The following is a 16,400-nucleotide window of genomic DNA, read 5'->3' as shown; positions in this document are numbered from 1 at the left end:
AAAACACACAAGTGAAAATCAGAAGCTCTCAGGACAAGGATGTCTATGAAATATGGCCCAAAACCTCCATGTGTCCTTTGTACTCTGAATTTCATCTGTGCACATCAGCTGGCACGTTTTAAAATAGACCCAGACATCTAGGAGGGGGTTGGTGCTGCTCTCGGAACAACTGCGGGCCCATTACGGGATGCTGGGAGGTGCCCCTGGCACACTGGGCAGGTCAATCCTAATTTTAGGAATAGTGAGTTTGAAACACAGCGGTAACCAGGATAAAGCTGGCTGTACAGTCAGGGAGATGGACAGTCCCGCCTCAGAGGAGAAGTACCAGGACATAGCTGGGATCCTACATGAGAGGCTTCAGGGATGAGCAGACGGACCTGTGTTTGGACCTGTGAGATGTTGATAAAACTCTAAGGAAGCAGCTCTAGTTCAACAACATCTCCGTTGTCAGTTCTGTTACCTACAGTTCTATCCCACACCACATGGCCATGCACTGAACACAGCACCACAACCTGCTGCAGTTCCCGTTTTAGTGAAGGAAATGTAGGAAAGAGCCTGAAAGAACTCAACAAATGTGTCTGGAGCCGAACTGAACAGGAGATGAAATGTGTGCAGAGGCCCCCATGCCAAGCCCAAGATGGCCTAAATGCTAATGGGTGTGTAGGAACTGGTACCGGAACAAGTCAAATGGGCCTTTGTTTTCCAGGCTGAAACTACACAGTGGCAAAGCCTGTGCTGCAAGATCAGGAAAGGTCACCTGCTGAAAATATTCGTTGACCTTTTCCATATTTTGGAATAAGTCACAAAGTGCTGTAAGCGCTCGTGTTGTAGCAGAGCTGAGGGGCAGAGGAGGAGCAACAGGGAGGGAAACAGAGACCAAAATGAAGGAGAAAACTGTAGCCTTGGTCTATTCATTGACTTGAATGGCTGTTAAATAGCTGTGGTCTGGCTCAACAGAACACTTTATTATCACCAGATGATCTGCTCGACTCAGTGCCTGCATTCATCACTTGTGCAGTTGGGCTCATGGAGCAGATAAAGCTCGACCAAGCACACACCAGTGCTCCTATCATCAGTGATACTACAGCATGAAAGGTGGCAAACAGTTCATCACATCTGGAGCTGAAGGCAGCATCAGTACGGAAAACATCAACATGAGGAACACCTGAACAACACGAGGAAGCACGACTGTGAAAGGAGCTGAACACAGGCATCACAAACAAAGAGCCTTTCTTGCTCCTCCACTCACCAGCAGCAGCAGCATTACGCATCACTTCCTATGTGGACACAAAGTGTGCCAGGAAAGTAAAGCCCTTGTTGGACCAATCAGAACACGATTTAAAAAGACTTTCCAGCACTGGTTCCAGGGTGTGTGAAGTATGTGCCCACGGGCAGTAAAAACTTAAGAGGTGGTTTCAGGATTTTCTGACTTCTGACTAAAACCTCCAGATGAGCGGCTCCAGGGCTGCATGTGGCTGGAAGGGGCTGAGAGACCAGCTCAGAGGGCCTCAGTGCTCACAGAAGCTCCCATGTGTTTGATCAAGCGATGAACTACTGTCCAGGCTGATGGTGACACGTTGGTGAAACACAAGGGAGCTCCATTTAAAGCAAGCTGACAAAGAAGCGTCCACGAAGCTTGAAGCTAAATAATAGAATAATAACCTCCCTGTCATCTTTCTGCAGGCACTCCCATTCTCACCCATTTATTCCCCCATTTCCTTCCACCCTTTTACAGGCCGGTGTTTCCAGCATGCAGCTCGGTCTGTTGGATAATGTCAGAGGGGTGAGTCATGGCTCTGCTCCCTATTTGCTCGTGCCTGCTGTGCTTTTCATGAGCAGCGCTGGAGAGAATGAAGGAGACTGCTTTTTCAGAGTGGGAGTGACTCACCCCATCTGGCAACGCACAATAAGACGCCTCACACTATCCCAAACGCTTGCACACACCAAGTTCTGTGGCCTTCAGGCTGGACGTTATCAGAAACAAAGTGAGTTGGATGAGTTCTCTTTATATTTTGTACATGTCCAGATTTCAGTTGGTTTTAAAGTAGCTGGACTGTCATGTTTCTACAGAGATAGCAGCTTGTTTAGACCAGCACAGACCACAGAGCAGATATGTCCCTACTGAAATAACCTATCACAGGGACTGAAGAGACCGCATCACACGTTTGGGTTTTAGGGCTCCAACACAACTCGTATGCTGCAGTCAGTATATAAATCACACTCGTCAGGCTCGCCCAGCTCATACAGCATCTGGTTTGGCAAAGGCATAGCCTCAGTCTGCCTGTTTGAAGGTAAAGCCCTTCTCTGCAAACTCAGACGAGGCCAGAGGTGGACGTTGTGTTCATCTCTGCACATGCACGGTCCACTCATACTCTGTCTTAATAAACACACAGATAACGGGCTTTCTACGTGCACAGTTGTGTAATCATGTCAGAGGTAACTTTTGGTTTCCTCTGGACTGTGACATTGTACAGCACCATTATGGCTGAGAGATGTGTGCATCGGCCTGGACACTGAGAAGTGGTTCCAAATGTACAAGAACCAGCTATTTGTGAAGAAAAACCCTCCTGTAGTTAGGACCAGCCCTGCTCCGGTCAGCATTGCTGCGTACCAGCTGTGGACTTTTTTAAAGTTTGTGCATAAAAGAACACCTTGAGTTTGGTTGGAAAACAGATGTAAGCATGTCCAGTTCTGTGAGAGCTCAGAGGACAGTCCAGTCTGAAGCCACATGTCTGACGCTGTCTGTCCTAAAAGTGAGAGCTGGCCTTGCACCCCCGTATCCCATCACACAGAGAAACAGCTGTAGTGTATATGTTACCTGGGCACTGAGCCCCGGCCCTGAGTCCGCAGCCTCCACTCTGTATTTACGTGGCAGGGTCTCCACCTCTCTGATGGCCTCCATGCTCACGTCTTTGGGCAGCTCAGCGAACAGCGATGTTATGTACATGATGATGGACTTCTTATCTGGTAACTGCACCGCCACGTCTGACAGAGAGAGAGAGACAGCGGGGGCAGATGGATGCAGGGCAGAAAGATCAGAGATACAAATTGAGCATGAGAGGCAGGAGGCAGCGAGGGGGGATAAAGAGGTGAAGATTGCATGAGAAGACAAGGAGCATGGCAGATAAAGTGAGATAGCAGTTAAAGATGACAGGAGGAGATGAAATGGGAAGGAAGGTGAGAGAAGAGACCAACAGGCAGGTTAAAACAAGCTGATCACACAGGGCTCTGATACGGGTCAGGAGTGACTGGCCCTGAGTCAGGACATAAAAACCAATGCAGACAGCTCCAGTGCATGCATTCAGCTTCTTATAGATCTTCAGCCAAAGGTAACATCAAGGTATCTGCAGCACTGAGTTCATCCAGCTGCTGGCAGGACATAAAGGCACAACTCCTGAACACACCGTTTTAATATGAGGCTAGACAGCAAACAGATCAGTCAGTCCCACACAAGCAGTTTTCTTTTATAAACAATTTTCACATTTTCTACTATTATATAAACCCTTTGGACCCCAAAACCCACCAACAGGTTTGAACTGACAGCATTTCTCACAGGCTCAGTGAACTCATCACGTCCACTTCAGCCTGGAATTCATCAAATCATGATATCACATCAAAATTACTTTATTTTACATGTCTTGTTCATAAGTTCCTCAGAAACAAGCTGCAGGCTTCAGCAGAGCAGAAAGGAGGGAAGTATGTAAAGAAATCAGAAATGTAAGCAGTCAGCTATTGGTAGCGTCTTTCATTACATGTTCAGTGTTGGTAGCACCTGAGAGCACCTGTACAATGTTGTGCAAACTGCTTCCAGCTTTTATTGTTGTTGTTTTTTTTAATAAATAATAATCCTCTAATCAATCTTCTTTCACTGTTTTCTGAAATGTGGCGTTAGAACTTTGTCATAGAGCACAGAAGAAGCTTCTCTACATCTAGCAGCAGCAGCTCATGTCCACGGAGCTGCTGGACTTCATGTGAGAGAGGAAAAGCAGCAAACAAATGAAACTGGAGCAGAAACCCCCCAAACCAGCTCAGGGTTCAAAGAGTTAAACCATGTTGGCCTATATGTTTAATCAGCTGACGTTACTTATCCGGTAAGTTTTCCCCTTTACATGACACTGAGCAAATAAAAAGGGAAACCTCCACGGGGTGAAGACTTTTTACAGACACTGTGGGTCTTGTGTTCAAGATCTCTCAGAACATCTGTACCTTCAGGATCTAGGAGCTTCTCAATCCCAAGCTGGTCTTTGGCTACAGTGAAGGCGTGGTCCAGTCTCTCCACGGGGCTCCTTCTGGTCACCTGGTCCCAGCTGAACGCGTTTGGTCTGAACACACACACACAACATTGGCAATGAGAGGAACAGTTTTCAGTACGGCTCCAGTACCAAGGCGTTAATAAACCACACATCTGCATAAACATGAGCATTCCTCCAGAGCTCGTGTCTGCTGGAGTGAAGCAGGTAAAACACACACACAGCACTGGATGTGTTATCTGGACAACACACGAGCTGGTTGTTGTTAGCACAGGGCTGCAGAGAACACATCTCTAATGAAGAAACAAGCTCCTGAATGCTTCACAGCTGCATGCTGTACACACCGCGGACAGACACAGCTCTTCCTGAGCAGCGCTGGGAGGACTTGTGTTGAGGCTGCTCGGTGAGGAATGTGTGTGTTCAGTGATCCACCTAAAGCCTGGGCCCAGGTCTAAACCAACACTGGCCTTTCTCACAGCTCGCCGTCCTGTGAGGGTGTGTGAGCACGTCGCTGCTAAGAACAAGGGGTTACAGAACCTCCTGACACTTCACACACAACAGCATAGGCACACACACACACACACACACACACACACACACACACAGAGCGTGAGCAAACAGCGACATGGCAGGCATAAACACAGCAAGTCAAGCAGGGTACACACACCCTGCAGGCGCTGACCCGACTGCCTGACCTCCTGCCACTGACACAGCCTGCTATACACACACACACACACACACACGCACACACACACACACACACACACACACTCTGACGTTTCTGACATGTTCTCACGTTTACACTCGTTAAAGAAATTTAAAAAAAGATCCTGTAGCTGCGATTCAGGAGCCGATAGCAAATTCTCTGGTGTAGCGGCGATGCATCACCATGGCAGCAACAGAACACAGCTAGCGTCGCCATGACGACAATGTCAACAACAGGGAAATAAGCCACATTTATGTGAGGACGGGATGAATAAGCTCCACCTACTCTGTAATGTAGAGAAATGATGTCAAACAGAAGGATTACACTTCATAACACAGTGTTTCCACTGAACCAGGAAGGGCCCGGTTCTGATCGCCCTTAACCCTAACCCTAATTCATCATCGACACCGCGATGTGAACACGCACAAAAGGGAGTAAGATGTGGAGGCAAATCAGCTCAAAGACATCCTGCCAAGACTTTTATTGCTGCTTGCAACCATCAGAAAACTCTCTCGGCTCAGCGTCCGTGACTCGTTTACGAGAGCATGTCGTCTGATAGAACATAACTTAGTCTGATTAAACATTTCTTGGACACATCATCTTTTAAACTGTTAACGAGACACAGAGACTGTTGACGTGCAGCCTGAGAACCAGGAGAGAAACCACTGAACCACTGAAAAGGGAGATCCCGCCTCAAACAGAAACAGAAAGTCAGCTGTATTTAAATATTTCGGCTACAGAGCGGATGTTGACCAAAAACAGGAGTTCTGTCGGCAGCAGTGCTGCTACTACACGAGGCAACAGCCCTAATTGGCTTCAGCGTTTAAATCAGAACCACAAAGCTCCGGATCGCTGTGATGCAAAGCCAGACTGGAATGTCATCCAAAGCAAAAAACCTACTGTTCTGGATGACTTTGCTGGTGTTGTACTGTGTAAGAATGCTTCCAAGCTGTTATTTGGTCACTTTCCGATGCAGACGCACTCTTTTAAAAACCACCCCAGTCATTTAAGAACGATGAGGTCTTTCCAGATACTCAAGTCATCTGGTGAAAACTCCTGTATTTGTTTTATATTACCATATATCACAAAAAAACAACAATAATGCAATGTCAGCTTGTTGTCATGATCACAGACCCTGAGTCTGGAGGTTGTGGAGAGCCGGCTCTATGTCCTGCTCCAGCAGCCCCCACAGCTCCATGTCTCACCTGAAGTGATGGAGGATGCCGTTGAAGGCGAGGCCATCAGCCCAGCTCGTGGTGAAGTTCAGCACGTTGACTTCTGGGTATGAGCGGGTGCACTGCCGTACCCAGCTCAGCAAGATCTTCTCACTGTTGGTCTGCTGCAGGTTGGACATGATGTCCTTCATGACGTCTTTCACCTGCACAGAGAGACGGACTTTAATACAGATGAACAAAAGCAAACACATGCACGCTTGTACGTTTTACATCATAACACCAGGTTCTTTATTCTGGGTGAGTTGCTTTTGTTGACATGGGAAGTCCTAATATCTGTAAAAATGCAGATCAGAAACATCTGACAGTCCATGTTCTTGAACACAACACCAGAGAAGAAAGCTATGCTCAGAGTTTGTACATTAAATTAGCGGCTTCACTCCTGCGCCCTGTGACTGGCACAGAAGGTCAACATGAGGCACAAATCACATTTGTTTGGGTTGTATTAAATAGTATCTAGTGAACAACACACACACAATCCATGGTGCACACAGCGGTCAGAGTGACATGAACATAAACTAACAATAATAAAAGAGGAATGAAAAGCTAATATTGGAAGAACTGGCAGTGCCCAGAACCGTCTAACAGAACCTCTGGAGCTGTTCAGCGGCTCACACTCACAGAGGACTTGATGATAACCATGTTTACATGCGTACATACATGTGTGCACATCTACTGTGATTTTCCATCATCTGTATTTTGGATCCCTCTGGACGATCAGTCAGCAGCCAGTTCATAAGCGACCACTGATGAGTCTCTGTGTGCTCACCTGCCAGTGAAGGATAATACTCCAGATGAGGCCCAAGGTCAGCTTATGGTTCCCATCCACGATGTCTGTGCCTCCTATGTTGACCAGATCCACCTGAAACAGTGAACAAACAACCACACATCAGCTTTTAGGGAAAACGTTCAGACTGTAACCGGCTGAGGGAGTAAAACAAGGAGAACATCTGGATGTGTCGTCCAGTTTCATGTTCAGTGTTATATCTAAGAATATGTGCAGTTTCTCATTCTTCCAATCCATCCATCATCTCTACACCTTAATCCTCACCAGGGTCATGGGGGGCGGAGCCTATCCCAGCTGACTCAGGGTGAAGGCAGGTTCACCTGGACAGGTAACCAGTCTATCACAGGGCTACACTTAGAGACAGACAACCAAGCACACTCACATTCACACCTACGGACAATTTACAATCACCAATTAACCTCAGCATGTTTCTGGACTGTGGGAGGAAGCCGGAGAACCCGGAGAGAACCCACGCTGCACGGGGAGAACGTGGAGACTCCACGCAGGAAGATCCCGGGTGTCCTCACCGGGACGTGAACCGGCAACCTTCTAGCTGTTTTAAAACTCAAATCCTATCCTCTCTCTGCAACACAACCTGCAGCTGAATCGTCTCAGAGTCCTCTGGTGTGACTGCCGGTCACAGCTTTGACTTCTACACAATCTGTTCAGTGCAGTTTACAGAGTTTTAAATGACAGATCCTAAATAAGTGGACATGACACAGTTGTTTGTATTTGTACAGTTTCTGGCTCTAACAGGACATAACGTGCCTTTCTAAACCACCAGAGGTTTAGGGTTCAATTAACCAGATTTTATGCAAATTCCTCTGGAGATAGAAAAAGCTTTCTACAACTTATTCTGCACAATAATAGTACTTCCTGTGACCTGTACTTTGAAGAGTGAAATCAGAAACGCTTCCCATAAAACAACAGCTCTGCTCTCAGACGAGCATCAGAGGCTCCTTGTGCAGGAGGGTGAACGACACTGCTTCACTTCCTGGTGAGTGTCCGTGCTCTACAGTGAGTTTTCACCACAGCAGGCTGACTGCAGCTTCCCAGTGGGGCCACTGGAGTCTGTCAGACAGAGGATCCAGAAACAGAGTGGAACGTGAGGTCAAGTGTGTGGTGAAGCTATGAGGTGTGTCTGTGGAGGAATGACCTCTGTTATTAGTCCCAACCAGCCTCACACTGCCACAGCTGCACATGTCTGCACGCTGGTACAGCCATGCACCAACACAGGCTTCACCTGCTTCAAGACCGGCAGCAGTGTCTTCTGAAGGAAACACACCTGCATCTCTGCAGGACTCCCTGTAAGGTCACACTCCTTCAACACACTTCTAACGCCTGCTCACTGCTCAGCATGAAGGCAATAAATGGTACAGAAACACCAGAACCTCTGTGAATGCAGCGGGCCTGGGTGAGTGTTCTGCAGCACCGACATGACAAACGTGGGTTCTCTTTTATCATCTATTTCTACAATATCAGTGCATTTAAAATAAACTCATGAGGCCTCCTTTCACTTTCTTTCTGTTCAGCAGGCTCGTGGGAACTCTGGCCAGCTGACAGTCATTCTGGGTCTTGTGGGAGTGAAACCAGCAGGGTTCTGCATGCAAACTCAGGCCTCTGCTACTTCCCACGAGCATGACCTGCCACTTACCGCCCACTGCTGAGGTCAAGGCCTCATGACGAACTGTTGTACGCAAAAAGCAAAGGATGGAGGCGAGATGATGGAGTGAGGAAGCGAGAGAGGCAGACAGACGAGGAAACACACTAAAGCACAAACAGACCGACTGACACTCTGAGAGAAAGGCTGCAGGAGAACGTGCAGCCCTGTGCAGTTAGAGGAAGTGCTACTGGTCTGAATCCACCACGCACCGCTGGGACGGCACTTTAACACAACACAAAGTCAGGTAGCTCTACAGGGTGTTATGGTTTCCTCTCTCTGGTCACACTACGTGGCTAAAGCTTCAGCCTGGAGGACACACGGTGGAGAACTTTTGCTAGGACGGGTTTGGGCCTCCAGTAGGTACTTACATTATTCTGATGCAGCACTTGAAGCACTTTGTTGACGTTGTTGAGAGAATGCACTCTGGTGGAACCTCGCTCTTTTGTCTGAGGAAGAGGAAACACAGCAGAAATCAGCTGACTGCACTGTCACCGGTCGTCAGCCAATCACACGGCAGCAGGAACCTAAAACAACCTCCAGTTTTAGCTCCTGTTTGTTTAGCAGTTCATACGGTTACAACCAATAAATGGAATGAATGATGAAGACGGAGATCAGGTTCAGTGGATGGAAAACAGAACACATTCATTTAAACATTGATGGCATCAAACAAAACGTCTCACTTTAGGAGTAAAATGCAGGAGCTCGTGGCTACCCCAAGACAAAGTAAGTCATCAGTCAGCAGTGCTTCACATCATCACAGCCATTAGCCTATCAGCAGCGTCCACAGGCCAACGTATGGAAAGAATGGCAGGACGAACAGCTGCCAAGTGCAAATCCCTTTTAAGTCTTCACATACCTCAACTACCTATTAGCACCCAATTATAGAATTAGTATCCTGGTATCAGTGAGAGCGTGTGTGTGTGTGTGTGTGTGTGTGTGTGTGTGTGTGTGTGTGTGTGTGTTGGCACTCAGTGCAGCTGCAGGTGTTAGAAAGCTGATACGCTGCTGCAGGCTGACACAGAGATGACACTGATGAATAAGGAATAGCCAATAAAATAGAAATGTGTGCACAAGCTGAAGATACACATTCACTGAAAATGTATTTTCCTTTTCCAACTCTTTGTGACGGAGCATTAGGTGGTCAAAGTGCACACAAAGTTTTAAACTGCCCAGTCTTTCTGCTGCAGACAGCACACACACACATAAAACACAAACATGCAGAAATTATCAAAAGCTCAAATAATTACAGATTAAACACCTATTCATCCAGAACTGCTGAAATATGAGAAATGTGTGAGTAAAGCATCTGACTTTAATTTAGCCGTTTCAGTTGTAGGAACCAGAACCTGTCTGCTGAGGTCCCCAGTGTGGCTCCACTGCTGGAGTCAGCACCAGAGTCTGCATGAGCGAATGCATGAGCTCGTACTGGCTTGAGTGGACGAAGCAGCCCTGTTCCAGTTAGGAAGGACACTGCACTGCTAGAATCTCCCTGCATGTGCTGTCACACACCTCTGTTTCCTGAAATCAACATTTTAAGGGTCCCATATGGTGAAAATAAATGTTTAATGTGCTGTGTGGTCGTTATAAACGTGGAGGTGCAAAATAAAACCTGTTCAGATATGAACACATTCACTCCTGCCTTTTCTCAACAGGAACCTTCATCATCTGCTGCGTTCCAGCAGAGGAACCGTCGAGCTCAAACCGTCGCTGCCCGCTGCATGCACGATGAAGCATCCAGACAGAGCAGCTGCCTCACAGTCCACCGGGTTTATTCACCTCCCAGAGCTGCTTCTGTTCACTCTGAAATGTCTCAGCCACGAGCAAAGCACACCAACTGCTCTGCTGCCGGCAGCAGGAGTGAACATGACAGTGTTCAGGCACTCCCAGCATCTGAGGAACCACACATCCTGTGAATGAGTTTCAACACTGATGGCAGGGTCACCACAACAGGAATCCTTTCTGTTAGCGGCTATGTGGCTAACGGTACCGTTAGCTTTGATCCTCTGTCAACAGGTGAGAGCCCTGTGGAAACAGTGGTGCTGAGGGATATTCGGACACGGTGGACTCTCTATGACCACTTTGAAACCAGTAAACAAGGACTGGCTGGCTTACAGCCTTCTCATGTCACCTGCTGTGCTGACTGAAGCCTAAACTCACATCTCTTTAGCTCTCCACTGACCTCTTTGGACATAAATACAATATTTGAATGTAGCCAAGGTCCCAATGAAGCTGTTCTCATTTCACACCAGTTTCTGTAGTCAGACGACAGAAGGAGTGAGAAACAGCAGCTCATTAAGACTAAACGTTAACGAGCAGTCTCTTCAGAACCATCACTGATCTGCTCAGCTACTGGTTCTAAATCCACAACCTCGTCTTAAAAGACTCACTATGCACACGAGGTAAAAACAAACTAAGGAATCCTGTGAATTCAGCAACATTTTCATGTAAAACTACTGCTCAGGGAAAAAGCTAGAAGCGACAGAAAGTCCTGGTCTCCCACACTGCGGCGCTGATAGAGCGCTGCACACGGTGTAGACATAAGGTACTGATAAGATAACAGCTGTGAAGCAACAACTACAAGTCTCAAGAACTTCTCAGGTGAGGCGACGTATTACAGAATAATATTACAGTAAATGTGTGAAACAAAGAAAAGGCTCAGCAGCAATAATGTCGATGCAGGAACTCACCAGGACAGCACCAGTGAGACCCTCCAGCAGGTCCAGCAGCTTCCTCCCATCCCTCAGGTCAGAGAACAAGTCTCTGATGGACGCCTTCCCCGTCTGACAGGACAAAGGAACACAACTGGTCAGATGTAGCTAGAACAGTAGCACCAGTGATGAGAGCTGCTGTCAGGAATAACAGACCTGATGTGAACCTTACACGTCAGTGGCAGGACACACACCAGCTCTTTCCTTAATGCTCTTTATGAACGTGTGAACACAAAAGTAACAGCAAAGATGGTGAAAATCAGCCAAAGAGCACCTCACAGAAGAAGAGTCTCGGTGGCAGTGGGCTGTGTGCCTTCAAAATAAAAGCAGTCAGCGATGAGCAGCTGTGAAGTGATTACTGAATGTAGGGATTTGTTTCATTGCTGCATGGCACACAGATGTAATGTGATTACAGGACCAATACCTACAAGCCTGTGCAACACCTGGCCTGGGTCTGACGGAGAGCATCCTCAGTTCTGTCACATGCTGTGCTCGCCACTGTTCTTCAGTCTGCACGTTCTGGACAGGAAGTTTATTTTTAACAGTATTTACCTGGTTGTTTTAAATCTTCGTTGTTGTTAATTGTAAGGTTGCTGCCCTGTTAAACAGCATTTGGCTAATAGCACTGAGCCCGTTATTCATTTTTCATTCTCACTGTATTATTTCATTTCATACAACCTGCACAGGTAAGTGGACCTGCACAGGTAAGTGGACCTGCACATTCCTGCTGATGGTACGGTTCTCGTCTGCCACGCTGTGCTCACTTCAGCCCTTTTCTATTATTCTGTTTTTATAGACTTTATAGACTATTTTTATCTAACTTGGTGTGATTTGGTGTTTTCTTTTTGCTGCTGTAACAGAATCCTTTCCCAGGTCTGGGATAAATGCAGTGTTTCTGTTCTGGTCCAGTGCCGTACTCTGGACAGCTTTGCCCCGACACCGATCACTGGAACAAAATGGAATATTTCATTGGTCCATTTGAAATGGAGGAACAAAAGGACAATAACTTCTAATAACTTGTTTAACTGTAAACTAAATGTTATAATTCATCCTACATCCACCAACCGGTGGAGGCAGATGGCCGTCCCTCCCTGAGCCTGGTTCTGTCCGAGGTTTTTTCCCCTGTGGGGGTTTTCGGTTCCGTCCCACCAGCAGACTGCTGAAGCTTATAGAGAATCCAGATGTTTGGATTGTTGGGTGTTTCTGTCTTTGTGAAGCGCTATGAGATGACTGTTGTTGTAAATATGTGCTATACAGATAAAATTGAATTGAACTGAACTGAACTGAACTGAATTAAATTGAATTGAATTGAATTGATCAGTGCAACAGACACTCTTTGGTTTGAAACCATCCACATTACAAAGACAGGAGGATCAACCGTGACACTACGAGCATTTCAGTGCATCAGAGCTTTTCTTGGACAGTCTGAGCAACATCAACTCATATTCACCATAATTGTGTCGTGAGAATAATGAACTGTGAGAGCAGGACACATCAGCGCTGTGACAGGAGCTGTGGCTGGACTGAGACGTGAACAGTTGTGTTCCTCATTTTAACAGGTTGTGATGAGATGCAGATACTACATCTACAGTAAACGCAGCAGTTTGATCTAATTCTAGCAGCACAAACATCCACGTTTACAGCTTTACATCAGGAACAGACTGAATAATCTGTATCCAGTGAGTTACTGCGTTTTGAGAAGAAGTGAAAATCAGGCCGATGATCCGTTTGAACTGGGTTGAGTCCGACGGTGCCATTACCTTGGAGAACTGTGCATTTATCCATTTGGTGAACGTTTTCTTCTGCACTGCATCGTGCTCATCTGTGGGAAGAAAAAGGAAGGAGGGCTTTGTTAGGAGGGTTAACAAGTGTAACAGCAAAGTCCACTCGTGGTGTATTTCAGGAACCAGCTGAGTTCTAGGCCGGGCCGACCCTCACACTGACAGGCTGGTGATTGTAGCTGCAGGCGTTACTGCTTAAAAGCATCGAGATCAATTTGGCCGGAACATCAGAAAATTACAGGAACAAAGCGTGGGCAGGATGGTATGTTGGTGATGTGCACAACATGTCAGGAGGTCCAAAAACACACATCTGCACATTTCTAACGTTCCCCTGATCTCAGAGTCCAGTTCTACAAATACTTGACATTCTCTTCCCACTGCTCCTCGTTATCCCCTCTAACGTGGCTCTCTGATAAGGCCTCATTGTGTGTCCGGCAGAGGCTCAGCTGCTCTGATGTGCCTGGCCGATACCGGGCTCCTGTCCTGGATCGGAGCGGCCCACGCAGAGCCTTGGACTTAGAAATGGATTGTTAGGATTTGTCCCACATTTAAAAGAATTTAAAAGGACAACAAACTATTTCTATTACTGTAATAATGTTACAGCATAGTATACATCAGACTATTGAGTTCAGTTTGTAAAGCCCTCATACAGGAGGCCTCTGCACATGTTCTGGACATCAGGAATGATTCTCATTTAAACTTTTCTCTGGTTGGTGACAGATTGTCAGTTAAACCTGTGAAAGAAAACTCTGTACAACAACTCCACAGTTCAGCTATTCTATCAATGCCAGAGTGCTTCTTGTATATTTTCTAAGGTGTCAGAGACACAACAAGCATTCAGTGAAAGGCGTCTCATTAAACACTGTTAGATTTTTAAAGGACATACTTCAGTAGATCATTAACTCTCTCAACCTCAAAACCAACCAGCAGGTTCAAAAGGCATGTTTTCTTTGGAAAAATTGCCAAAATTACAGCATTTATCAGAGCCAGAAACAACTCATGTGCTACCTAAAATAATGCTGATTCATCTAAACTCACTGATTCTCCAGGTCGAATTTCACAATTATCACTAAACACAGTGTGTAAATAAAAAACTGGAAATGATGCGCTCCTCATTGCAACCATGAAGTCATCAGTACCTCCGCTGCTACCAACGGACACGTACAGAAAGTCATCAGCTGAACTGGGCTGAAGGCTGGAGGACGACGTACAGATTTAATGAGTAAATACCGACACCATGCAGGGCCACCGCTTCTCCTGTCCCATCTCTAACAGCTGTGGGCACATGGATGACTCTGGCTTTATTCATTTTCTGTAAATAAATAAAGTGATTAAACTTTTTCTATTCTGTTTTTTATGATTTAAGGCGTTATCAGCGCGTCACACTGCACAAAACACACGTGTGCGTCCTCTCTACGTCCAGCCATGGTGGTGCTGTCTCCATACAGGACGGTATATCGCAGTGACTAATCCACCAGCAGTGAGTAAAAATGTGACAGAAGGGGAAAAAAACACATAAATGCTGAAGGTTTGGAGGGTTAAACTCCAGATCATTCCCTCAGGCCACGGCAGACACATCAGCAGCCAGATACAGAAGAGCAGCTGAGCAGAGATGTTCCTCAGAGGTCCTTCAGTGACGGGATGTGAAGAGCCTGCCATGTTTAGCTACTTTAACTTCAGCTGACTTTCTTGCTCTTCCTGTAATCCCCTAAATAACTGGATCATTAAGCTGTCAGTGTGCTTCTGAAGTGGGGTCAAAAGAGAAACGCATCAACATCAGGTTTGAAGCGCTGGGACTGAGGTCTCACTCAGCATCACTCAGCCAGCGGCTGTGTGGAGCTCCATGAACTGAACAAAAGGTGAAAGGTTATGATCACCAGCCCCAGCAGGCGGCGGCCTCTTTGTTTGGGCTCTAGAGTGTATGCTGTGTGTGTGCAGCCGCCGGCTGGGTGACAAGGGGCATAAAAACAAGAATGTCCTGCAAGGGGAGGCCAGAGGTAGGGGTGAGAGGGGTGAGAGGGGTGAGAGGGGTGAGAGGTGAAGAGATGAGATAGATGGTGGTGGAAGAGGGGCTTATTGGGAGAGGTCCTCCTTATCCAAACCGAGGGTCCAAAGAGCCGATAAACCCCCAGCAGCTGGAAGACGACCCGACATCGATTCTGGTCTTTTTCTTGACATGAGATGCTCAGGCTGACGTTTTTATCCTCGTTCTTGTGTTCCATTCACAGCAGGAAACGGACAAGCACACATCTAAACGCTTTTTCTCAAATGTCAGGGAATTCAGAAGAGAGGAGGACAGTATGTGGACAGAACTGGACAGAACTTTATTGATCCCTCTGGTAGGGTACCTCAGGGAAATCGTATTATATATACATATATATATATATATATATAACAACTGGACAAGCCAGACTTTAGGGAGGCTCAGATGGTAGCTGGCTGGACTGGTATCCACCTGCACTGTCCGCTCTCTGCTCCGTTATCTTTACACTGCTATGAACCAAACAGCTGTGAAAGGGCCTCCTGAGAGCATCTTTGTCACATAAATGTCCGGCAGCAACAACAATCTGGACGCTTTCTATCCCAGAAATAGAAAAAGACAAAGAGGTGACAGATGATGGAACAGCTGAGTGAAGCTGTGTGAAGAGATTCAGGGCAGAACTTCTCCACATTTCAGCATCAGTATCTGTCCAGAAACATTGCGGTGAGAGTTTTTCCTCTCGGTTTGTTAAATGCTTGCAGCATCACACATCAGCAGGACTCATTTAGGAGAGCTGCACACATCTGAGCATGTGGAACAACAACGCCTTGACATAATGAATGACTTGTAATTATAACCGTTCTCTGGCACTGGGACAGGATCAGTCTGGTTTAGGAGTCAACGGCAAGTCATCACACCGTGTGCTGTTGTCCACCGCAGACCGCTCAGCGGTTATGAGAGTCTTTGCTCTGATTCAGAACCTGCAGCATCAGATCCAAGCAGCAGCAGCAACATGAGCATCTCCACAGCCAGAGAGTTATCGTTAGTTATACATTTACTGCAGTGAGTTCATTAATTAGTTATCATCAGAAATGATCCCCGACATGGAGACAGGACGGATCAGGAAGTTCCAGCGATTAGCAAATCCTCTATGCTGCTAGCTGTCTGGACGCTTTGATCAGCTGTGATTGGCTCAGATTTAACCCTAACCCTAATAAACATCATATAAATTGGTTTACAGCCGCTCGCGTGACCACATCACCCCGTCCTCCAACACCTCCACCGGCTCCCTG

General features: G+C 46.7%; 1 protein-coding gene across 1 annotated transcript in view; it reads right to left on the bottom strand.

Annotated features, from left to right (window-relative positions):
• Positions 1 to 16,400, bottom strand: part of utrn (utrophin) — a 221,798-nt gene that overhangs the window by 194,724 nt on the left and 10,674 nt on the right. The window contains 7 exon segments of the mRNA XM_008278665.1: positions 2,819 to 2,985; positions 4,207 to 4,322; positions 6,162 to 6,334; positions 6,958 to 7,050; positions 9,007 to 9,084; positions 11,326 to 11,418; positions 13,107 to 13,168. Coding sequence (XP_008276887.1) covers positions 2,819 to 2,985; positions 4,207 to 4,322; positions 6,162 to 6,334; positions 6,958 to 7,050; positions 9,007 to 9,084; positions 11,326 to 11,418; positions 13,107 to 13,168 — 782 coding nt within the window.

Source organism: Stegastes partitus, unplaced genomic scaffold (assembly GCF_000690725.1).
Source record: "Stegastes partitus isolate 25-593 unplaced genomic scaffold, Stegastes_partitus-1.0.2 Scaffold129, whole genome shotgun sequence".
Classification (NCBI taxonomy): Eukaryota; Metazoa; Chordata; class Actinopteri; family Pomacentridae; genus Stegastes; species Stegastes partitus.
Note: the sequence above shows the minus strand (reverse complement) of the source record. Positions and strands in the feature narration are given on the sequence as shown.